General features: G+C 47.7%; 1 protein-coding gene across 1 annotated transcript in view; it reads left to right on the forward strand.

Annotated features, from left to right (window-relative positions):
- The window catches only part of LOC146869955 (testis-specific serine/threonine-protein kinase 4-like), a 678,484-nt gene extending 674,653 nt beyond the window's left edge, over positions 1-3,831 (forward strand). Inside the window, exon 4 of the mRNA XM_085654840.1 lies at positions 3,403-3,831. Coding sequence (XP_085510966.1) covers positions 3,403-3,654 — 252 coding nt within the window. The 3' untranslated portion in view covers positions 3,655-3,831. The remainder of the gene's footprint in view (positions 1-3,402) is intronic.
- The last annotated feature ends 7,538 nt before the right edge of the window (positions 3,832-11,369 follow it).

Raw genomic sequence — 11,369 nt, forward strand, 5'->3', positions numbered from 1 at the left:
TCGGTGCCCACTCTAAGCACGAGTTCACACTATGCAGCTCTGGGCAACAAGCCTGCTTAATCTCCACAACGGCCCCCTGCGGCGGGATGCCTGGCTTTCACCTTGGGGATGCCCAGTACGGGTTATCTTACAGGGAAAAACCAGGACGGGTTCCCAATGCAAGCGCCAAGATGCCCGTAGGGTGATAGCTGCGCTCTATAAGTACATCAATCAAGTATCTCAACATCAATCAGGAATGGCTGGAGTCCTAGTCAATCTTTTTGTGTCAGTGCCCCTGCAGACGGGCAAGGGGAGTGGTGAGGGTTACTGTATGCTCAATGTTCTTAGGTGAAAGTAAAACATACTCCAGACTTCTTAGCGGGATCAAACCATAAATCAGACTCTGGCTGCTCATATCTTCTCTCACTTTCCATCATTCTTCACCTCACCCCAATAGCTTCCATCTGTGATGGTCCCATGAGACATTTCACTTAATATGACTTCTGCAGAATTCAAGTCTAAAACGCACACAGTACAAACGGTCTTTTTTTTTTCTTTTTCCTCCCACTGCGTGGACAAATAGCAAAATTGATGGCATATTGCTCCTAAGAGCATCAGCCAAAAGGGAAAAACATTAAAAAATTGAAAAGGGGAAATCCTTATGGGGTAAAAGAGTTGAAAACATATGTTGTGTTGCATCCAATAATCTATTGCTAAAAAGATACTGCCTGTGAGAAATCAGGAAATATTTGCAGAGCTCGGACTTCAACGATCCTATGCATGAGCAGAAAAATAAACTGAGTTCCAACTTTCACCGCACTGCATAACAGCTCTTTGTAGCTGCTGCTTCCTGGCAGATACATATTTTTCATAAGGAGGCTACTGCAACATTACTTTATAAAACAGGATGGCACAGCCACATTTAAAGACAATTAATAAGTAATATTCTGTAAATGATGCCTTCAGGCAATCATTCTTTTTAAAGAATGAGAAAAAAGATCCTCTCTGAAGAAGTGTTCTGTTCTCTGACAGACCGGGGCCAGGCATAGATGTTCAGTGTACTGAGATTTAAAGATCCCATAATGGAGTGTGTTCCTTCTGCAATGCATGTGGAGTTCTCCCTTTCCTTACTACTTCACCTGAAGAACGGTGTCATGAGCTTGTGTGGAAATAAATATTAATGAAAACAAACTGACTATGGGGCTATTTAGGCTGCAGTTTCACAGCAAGGCGGTCAATTTAGTCATTGTGCATTCATGCCATCTTCTGCAGATGTTACAAGCAGATGTTCACTACCCTTATATTCAACCTGGAGAAGACTTGAACTCAGTAACAGAAATGAATGAGGGGAGGCTGAGGGATAGTGGGGCTTCAGAATGAGACAGGGAGAGATCCAAGCAATCCTGCACTTCAGTTCAACACACTTTAGTCTAACATTGATAAGCAATGGGGACCCAAGGTTGGAAAGGGAGGGTGCTGGCAAGTGAGTGCGGGTACGGGTGGAATTCGGGAGCGAACTACTCCATCTGTACTTGTTAGAAGGCGACCTCAGAGGAGCCCGGAGAGGGCCCTGACTATCCTGAGACCAACCCTCGAGGTATCGTAGCCGAGCACTGGCGGGAGACTCCTCAGGGGAGGAATCTCGTATCTAGGATCGTACACTAGGCACCACACGACAAAGAGACACCACACCGGGAGTTCTTAAGAACAAATCTTTATCAGATCGGAGTTGTAGGATCTTTATGATCAGCAAGGCAAATATATACAAGTGGAGCGCGGGCTCACAGAGTCTTGGAGGGGGTAGGAGGTAGAGGGACAGTCTGTGGGGATATGGATCAAATGCAGGGGCGTACCCGGCGCACAGCTCACAATCCTCGAGCTGGGGGATACGCTTGTCGTCGTCGGGGTCCGGCGGGACCAAGAGAATCTGTGGGAGCCGCGAGTCACTCAGCAGGGCTCAAGCACAAGTCGGAGGTCTTACGATCTTTTCGGGGAGCCGCGAGTCACTCAGCAGGGCTCAAGCACAGGTTCGGAGGTCTTACGATCTTCAGGGAGCCGCGAGTCACTCAGCAGGGCTCAAGCACAAGTTCGGAGGTCTTACGATCTTCAGGGAGCCGCGAGTCACTCAGCAGGGCTCAGGTGTTTCCAAAGGCGAATCTGCCGGACAGTCCCAGAGCACCCCTTGTTATAGGATGACTCCTCTTTGATGTCCGGAGTCTGTGCAGGCAGGGGTCTTGTCACCTCGGGGTCGCTTGTCGGGGTTTCCTGCCATTGTTTTTTGATCCTTTCAGGGCCGGGTCGGGAGGAGCCCCAGGCACCCAGCAGGCGTGGAGCCAGCCCTCGGGGAGGCCGGTGGGCCGATCGAAACCCACCTTCCCAGGGGAGCTCAGAGGTGCGATGGAAACTGCTCCTCCCTCACTCATCCCAATGGGAGCGCGATGTCCCCCAGCCGGAGTGGCGCCTCTAGGCCAGGGTCACGCTGGGGCCGGGCGGCCATCATGGTGCATGAAGTGGGCACGCGGGCCCGGTGTGGCCGAAAGGAGGAAGGCCACGGACGGGGAAGTCCGGGTCGGGTGTGTGTGTGTTCTGGTGGGAAGGATCGGCTAGGCCGTGGGCTCGGGGGCTGCGTGAGGTGCATGGGTCAGGTTATGTGGTGCGGGGACAGGGATGGCTATGCTACGAGGCCGGGTCTAACAGTACTAATGTACAATTTGGCAATAAAAGCATCAGTTATAGCTAAAGAAAATAGACATTGGCAAATTGTGTGCCAGCCTCTCTAATTGAAGATGTGCTCTCTGGAAAAAGAAACACAGCACTCGGTTGTGGTCATTACCTGATGATAAAGGAAGCAGCACAATCTTCAGTGAATGTGTCCCCCTGAGCGCTAAAGTGGTCTCCACGTGGAGATTTTTATAACACAAGTTCTTGATAAAAATTAGTCAGAAGAGATGTGACGTTTAGTCATGAAGTTTAATTCTTTTGCACTTCAAACTTTCAAATTTAAGACATCTTGTATGTTTCAGGCATTTGTTTGTCCTGTCCAATGCATTTCGGGTTGGGATAACCCTTCGTCAGGGACAAATCTAGAATGCAATCATATAATGAGGAAACAATGGGTATCTTTATTGTAGCGTGCACTATCCACTGTTCATCATTACCTGATGATGCAACATTGCTCCCAAATTGCTTTTGCCATCTTAGTATTAAACATAGAAAACGGACTACCAAAAACAAAAGTGAGAATTATGGAAAGGAGGTTCAGGGGTGTTGGTATTTGGCGATGCCACAGTGCATGACCATACATGTTTCGGCAAATGCCCTTCAAATCAAATGACCTTGAAACCATCACTGTCTCTGTAGTAGAAGGGCTGGATGTCGGGCTCCCATTGGCTGTGTATAACTGACTTTTCTCTTGTGTTGCAGGGTTTGGTGTGGGGCATGCTGAGACTGGCCCCCCGTCGGATCACCGTCCTCACAGTGCTGCGCTCGCCGTGGGTGCTGAAACACCTGCCCGAGAGGCCGGAAGTCGAGCTGAAAGACCTGGAAACCTTCTGCGACCCTCTAAACATCGAAGGGGACAGCAGCACTTCGAGTACAGACCAGGCGGACGGCCTGAAGTCACGGTCCCACAGTAAACCCCAGCTCCAGGGGACTGGAGAGGCCTGCGCGCAGTAGGAAGCTCGTCGGGAGCAGAGGACACGAATGGGGCGATTGGCTGTTGCTCGACCCGGCTGCTTGAATGAAAGCTCTGCATCCCCCGCGCCCCCAAACCATCCCTTCCATGCAGAAAAGGCTTGTGATACACACGTCAAGGAGGAGGGAAGCGTGTGATGTCCCGACATTCACTAAATAAAAGCAGCACTTAATTTTCCAAAATTAAAATGACGCCGGTTCTTTAGTCAGCACAAGTGAAGAGGGGTTGGGTTCGGGGGAGGGACGGAGTCACGCATTTCACCAAACCACATCTGACACTTGGACACCGAGTTTAGGGGCGGGAAGGAGGGGTCAGCTCACGGGGTGGGTTGTATAATCAGTGGCGTCACTAGGGATGGTGTCACCCGGTGCGGGTAACTCATGGTGTCACCCCCTTACGACTTATCCCATAAATCCATGATGGACGTCCTCGAGGAGATGTATTCATCTGTGCAGCACCCACAGAGAGGGTCCTTCTTCTTCTGAGTCCTTTCCAAGCCCACTCATCTACACCGGAGTCTAAAGCACTGCAGAGGTGTTTCCCATCCTTTCATAACTTCTCCCCTTGCTCCTGGCCAACATAGAAAAGTCTTAACCACGCGCGGGAAAATGTGGAGTGTGGCTTTGACGCATTCCTTCGAGGCAGAGACGCCTGCCCCATTCCAATGTAGCTCTGCACATGTCAACGGTTACAACAATGCCAATTGTCTTACCAGGCACAGTGTCATTGCTATTCATTCTGCTCAAGACATCACTCAACAACTTTCTTTAACATGGAAGACGAGAGGGCAAAAATGTTGCCAAATAAATAATACAGGGCACAAGTAAATTGTTTGAGAGCCTGTAAATCTATTAACCAATTGGTTTCCATCACCAAAGAACGTTACATGATAAAAACTAATGCTACTTTTTTATTTATATTCAGAAGTGCAGAGCCAGTGTTCACCTTTCCGACTCTTCCTTTTCAGTGCATTATTTCTCACGCACTGAGCAGCAGTGCCACTCGTTTTGACACAGGGGTGCAGGTGTATGTGAGGCCACTGCGAATGGCTACTTTTGTTGACTACGCACCTATTAGGCTTTTAGCGCGGACAAACATTTTATATGCTGCACCTTCACGCCATGAGGCGCGCAGGAAGATAATAGGAAGAAAATATTAAACCAGCTGGTGCCTAATGAGTCCTATTGACAACCTCCTTGATACTGTTCCGAAAAGCACTAGGGACATCAAGAAAGACCCCGGATGGTGACCGTCAGCAAGTGAAAGCAACGTGTTCGCCTCAGGCTGGAAAGTAGCTCATAGAGTCTTCTTGCAGAGAAGAGCAGCAGCCATGGTAAAAGGGGGAAGTAGAAAGCAGCAGATTAGAGCTTGTGCGAAGAGAAGCACAAAGAAGGGTGCAAAGGGGCCAAAACCCCTGGACGATTATTATAGGAGAGTTCCAGCTGGAATCTCAGTGTGCTCAACATTTGACTCCAGTGCTATTATGATAGCGGAAAATGACAGTGACAGGACGTCAAAGAGAGGTGGTCGAGAGCCCTCCCCGATAAAGAGGGGCTTAGCATCAGTAATGAAATGGACTTGGATGCCCCCAAAGTAATGAAAAGGCTCCAACGTATCAAACAGTCACCAAGAATAGCGTCAGAAGTTGTGATACCTACGCCACTCACATACAGGCGTGATAGAACTTTCCTCAGGTTCATTAGTAGTGCCCTGTCAAGGGGGCGACAAACCCATTTTGTCGTCTACAAGGATGTCAGGCTCCAGGTCCCCACAACAGGCTCGACACGGTGAAATCACTGTAGAAATACACACCAAGGATGCAGTGAGTGTTCTAATGGACCTAATTGAAACTATCCCAACCAGCCCCTTGACATCAAGAGACAGCTGTATTGAGCTGAGTGGAAACAGACCTATGTCGTGGTTGGAGGTGCAATAGCAAGGGGCTAGTCTGCTCAGTATAACACACACACATCTGACGTCCCATGACAATTTCCAGGAGACCAGGCATGAAAAAAGCCAAGACTTGCACAGAAACCAAGATATCCTGCTGTCATCAATTAATGACACACTTTTAGAAGCCAGTAATGCCCTCACTTGGCAGTCACATAAGCTGGAGGTCCAAATGGACATTATGCAAACTATAGCACTGGCCATCGCTAGAACACTTGGAAAAAAAGAGCTACTCCAAAAGACTGCCACTGCAGAATCATAGTGGAGAAACTAGCAACGTTGCCTGAAGTTTTTACATCGATGATTAAGGACCTGAAAAATCTCCTTTAACCAGCTGTGCCAAAAAAAGCATAGAAACAAGTATAGAAACAGAGGCAATATTGCAAATGATAAGGAGCTCGAAATCCAAATAAGGCCAGGGAGCCAGAGAGAGGAGGGGTCCCTGACGGAAGCCCAAACATCAGATACCCATCACCAAAATGACTCAAAGGTGCAGACATCCTTGCCAAACAGAGCCAGCAGCAGTAACAACAATTTAATGTTGGCTGGCCTGAATTCAGAAGGCAATATTATTAGCATTACAAATATATAATTAGCATTAAATATAGCACAAGCAACATAAGCAAAAAAAAAGCAAAGATAAAAGAATCATCCAGTATAAAACTCTTTCCGATATTTGACGCAAAAAAGGCACCCCGAGGGTCACAAGAGATCCTGAATCCACTAGAGGGGGAGGGTCCAGCCCCAAGCCAAATGTCAGCACCAAAGGATTCTATGCCATCTCAAGAAGCAGATGGTCTGGGCCCAGGGTAACTAAGAGGAGGGGGGAATAGATTGAGCCTGCCAGGCTATGCAGGAAGATCTAAACGATTCAAAAAGAAAGACCTCTGGGCTAGTAGAAATACATGGTGAGTTGCCACATAGTGGACAGGAAAGTGTCAGATTGATTGATACCCAGACAGAAAGCACGGCCCAAGAACTTCCAATAAACAAAGGGCATACTTTCAAACACAGCGAAGGGAAGGGGTGCTACCAGAGGCGTAGCTAGAGCTTGTGGCGCCCGGGGCTATCCCTCAGATTGCCGCCTCTGGGGAGGGGGGGGGGGTTGCTGGGGAAAAAGGACGGCGAGCACTTGAAAGAGGTCCGAGAGACACGTAGGATCGCCTCTAATAGTTACCTCGATCATGCAAATTACATGCGCATACATGACACGGTCCATGGCTACACAGTTGAATACACCGGTGACTGGCAGTACAAAAGAGAACACACAGACTGCATGATCTATCTAGGTACTCAGAAAAACCGCATGTGACATCCATCAGAGAGCTGCGTGAATAATTACCTGGTAATCCCCTCAGCACAATGCAAACATGCACATACATGACACTGTTCAGGGATCCATCATCTACAGCTGACATTAAATGACCATTCATCATGGTCCCCCCATTAAAGCAGTGCACTTTGTGATCTGCATGGTACATGTTCTTTGCAGCAGGCACATTAACCCTCTGTGCTACCTTTCCAGGAGTCAACACTTCCACTAGACAAAACTCAGATCTCTCTCTAGGAAGAACATTAAGCACCAAAGCTATCATGAAATTTTAATTGTTTCTGAAAATTGCTGGAGGCCAGGAAGGAGGCAGTAAGTTTTTTTTAAACCATAATATACTTGCAAACACTACGCACCCACCCGAAATAGGTACCCAGCGCAGTCACACCGTTAGCATCGCCCCAACCTGCTCAAGGTTCATGTGACCTCAGTGACAGAGTCACAGCGACTGGATCACTGTTGCTCTAGGGTGTGCTGCTTTATAGGCCTGCCCGCAAGACTGGAGATGAACTTCAGTATGGATTGTGGTGGACAGGCCTTCAAGGTTAACCCACAATTGACACCACTAGGGTACACCTGCTTGTGCTAAGACATCAAGCCTTCTAAGGTCTAGTGGGGCCTTCTAAGGTCTAGCATGGGAATGTGCTCCCTCAGTAGAGTGGTCTGGTGGACTGGTCATGAAGGCTGAACCCGGTTCCCCAGTTCCAAATTCGACAGCTCTGGCCATAGTGCCACACCCTCTCCCCCACTGAACACCATACTTCCCCACTGAGAGAAACTCGCACTGCCTTCAGCTATAACCTAATTGTGCCCGCTATAAACACTTGGATGTGGCTCAATTCAAATTATGCACTTGATAAGAGTAATATCCTGCCTAAAAAAAAAGTAAAAGCAACCACTCATAGGGAATGCAAGATTAAGTAAAGCATGTGAAATGTAAGCAGAAACAACATGGTTACCTTAACGATCTCTCACTCACTATTCAGAAATCAGCGAGTGGTTTTACCTGAAAAGTTAAGGACATGACTAGAGGGCCCTGAAGAGAACCGTTTCAATGTCCATTGCTTATATCCTTACAAAACGTAAGCAGTATGGTTTAAAAAGACCACATCCATAAACACAGAGCCATGGTACACATTTTGTTTTCCAATCCACCCATCAACCAGGTATTGCAGTACCTCCAGGAATGGTACACTTTCCCACCTTGGAACAACAATGCTGTTCAAAGAAAGACGAGAAAACAAAAGTAGCCCTTCACTGGCAAACTCTGTAAAGGGATGCTGATTTATTTGGATGTAAATAAAACCAATCTGGCCACTTTGCAACCACTCTGTCTTGCTTTATTTAGTTATGTATTTATTTTTCATATTTAAAACCTATTTCTCTCCATCCCGCTGCACTTTGAAATAGAAAAATGTCAGAAAAAGGGCATTTCTCGCAAGAGTGTTTTTCTTTTTTGGATCCATTTCACAGGGAAGCAACTAAATGAAAGAAGAAAAGATAGGTTGTGAACCGTTTCTTCAAGTCACGGTTTTCAGTAAGTGAGGAGCAAGACAGAAAGAGAGGGAATAATAGGAAGAGAGGTGGGGACAGCTGCCAGCACAAAAAAGAAGAGGACATTGCCCGAGTCCTATTCCTTCTCTGCCCGTCCACGAAAGCAAGCCGAGTCTTATCTAAATGCCTTTGTCCTCCCCCACAATAGTGCCGCCTGGGGCGGACTGCCCCCACCCCACCGCCCCACCCTAGCTACGCCACTGGGTGGCCCTTACCAGCTGCAGGCTGCAGAGGAAGACAAGCGTGCACTAGACAGGCGTGCACCTGGCGCTGCAAAACCCCATGGGCAGTGATGAAAATGGTGGGGCCGGGAGCCACGTCACGTGAGTGACGTTTCGAACGTCGTCTGGACGCCCACGTCGTAGCTTAATTGGACAATAATCTTGACCGGCGGCCGGGTAAGGTTCGACAGACAGTAATATTATTTAGCATTTTGGTGTCACGGACTCCGTGACACCAAAATGCAAAATAATATTACTGTCCGTCGAATATTACTGGCTGCCGGCCAAGATTATTGTCGACACGGACCACGGTGTCACCCCATGCGATGGTGTCACCCGGCACGGTCCGCATCCCTCTAGTGACGCCACTGTGTATAATCAGTATATAATTGGAAGTCCTTTTACAGGTGGATTACACACACACTCCCCACACCTTCTGGCGCTAAACACTATTCATACGGCTATGAGCTTGTACTCGAGATAGGCAATTTTGTCATTTCTATTTTTGGTTAACCTGTGATGTCCGTTCCTTTAATACAGCTCCATGCTGCAGTTTTATTTTATGTCATAAAAGGGATCGTTGGTTCTGGTCTTCGTGACCCTTTGAGCAGTTCTCAAGGGATTAAATTCTGTCCAGGAAAACCCAGTGGCGTCACTAGAGGGGTGCGGGCGGTGCGGACCGCACCGGGTGACACCATCGCATAGGGTGACACCGTGGTCCGTGTCGACAATAATCTTGGCCGGCAGCCGGGTAAGGATCGACAGACAGTAATATTATTTTGCATTTTGGAGTCATGGAGTCCGTGACACCAAAATGCTAAATAATATTACTGTCTGTCGAACCTTACCCGGCCGCCGGCCAAGATTATTGTCCAATTAAGCTACGACGTGGGCGTCCAGACGACGTTCGAAATGTCACTCACGTGACGTGGCTCCCGGCCCCACCATTTTCATCACTGCCCATGGGGTTTTGCAGCGCGAGGTGCACGCTTGTCTTCCTCTGCAGCCTGCAGCTGGTAAGTGCCACCCAGTGGTGTAGCTAGGGTGGGGCGGTGGGGTGGGGGCAGTCCGCCCCCGGCGGCACTATTGTGGGGGAGGACAAAGGCATTTAGATAAGACTCGGCTTGCTTTCGTGGACGGGCAGAGAAGGAATAGGACTCGGGCAATGTCCTCTTCTTTTTTGTGCTGGCAGCTGTACCCACCTCTCTTCCTATTATCCCCTCTCTTTCGGTCTTGCTCCTCACTTACTGAAAACCGTGACTTGAAGAAACGGTTCACAACCTATCTTTCCTTCTTTCATTTAGTTTCTTCCCTGTGAAATGGATCCAAAAAAGAAAAACACTCTTGCGAGAAATGCCCTTTTTCTGACATTTTTCTATTCCAAAGTGCAGCGGGATGGAGAGAAATAGGTTTTAAATATGAAAAATAAATACATAACTAAATAAAGCAAGACAGAGTGGTTGCAAAGTGGCCAGATTGGTTTTATTTACATCCAAATAAATCAGCATCCCTTTACAGAGTTTGCCAGTGAAGGGCTACTTTTGTTTTCTCGTCTTTCTTTGAACAGCATTGTTGTTCCAAGGTGGGAAAGTGTAACATTCCTGGAGGTACTGCAATACCTGGTTGATGGGTGGATTGGAAAACAAAATGTGTACCATGGCTCTGTGTTTATGGATGTGGTCTTTTTAAACCATACTGCTTACGTTTTGTAAGGATATAAGCAATGGACATTGAAACGGTTCTCTTCAGGGCCCTCTAGTCATATCCTTAACTTTTCAGGTAAAACCACTCGCTGATTTCTGAATAGTGAGTGAGAGATCGTTAAGGTAACCATGTTGTTTCTGCTTACATTTCACATGCTTTACTTAATCTTGCATTCCCTATGAGTGGTTGCTTTTACTTTTATTTTTAGGCAGGATATTACTCTTATCAAGTGCATAATTTGAATTGAGCCACATCCAAGTGTTTATAGCGGGCACAATTAGGTTATAGCTGAAGGCAGTGCGAGTTTCTCTCAGTGGGGAAGTATGGTGTTCAGTGGGGGAGAGGATGTGGCACTATGGCCAGAGCTGTCGAATTGGGAACTGGGGAACCGGGTTCAGCCTTCATGACCAGTCCACCAGACCACTCTACTGAGGGAGCACATTCCCATGCTAGACCTTAGAAGGCCCCACTAGACCTTAGAAGGCTTGATGTCTTAGCACAAGCAGGTGTACCCTAGTGGTGCCAATTGTGGGTTAACCTTGAAGGCCTGTCCACCACAATCCATACTGAAGTTCATCTCCAGTCTTGCGGGCAGGCCTACGAAGCAGCACACCCTAGAGCAACAGTGATCCAGTCGCTGTGACTCTGTCACTGAGGTCACATGAACCTTGAGCAGGTTAGGGCGATGCGAACGGTGTGACCGCACTGGGTACCTATTTCGGGTGGGTGCGTAGTGTTTGCAAGTATATTATGGTTTAAAAAAAACTTGCTGCCTCCTTCCTGGCCTCCAGCAATTTTCAGAAACAATAAAAATGTCATGATATCTTTGGTGCTTAATGTTCTTCCTAGAGAGAGATCTGAGTTTGGGCTAGTGGAAGTGTTGACTCCTGGAAAGGTAGCACAGAGGGTTAATGTGCCTGCTGCAAAGAACATGTAC

This window comes from Triturus cristatus, chromosome 1_1, assembly GCF_964204655.1.
Source record: "Triturus cristatus chromosome 1_1, aTriCri1.1, whole genome shotgun sequence".
NCBI lineage: Eukaryota > Metazoa > Chordata > Amphibia > Caudata > Salamandridae > Triturus > Triturus cristatus.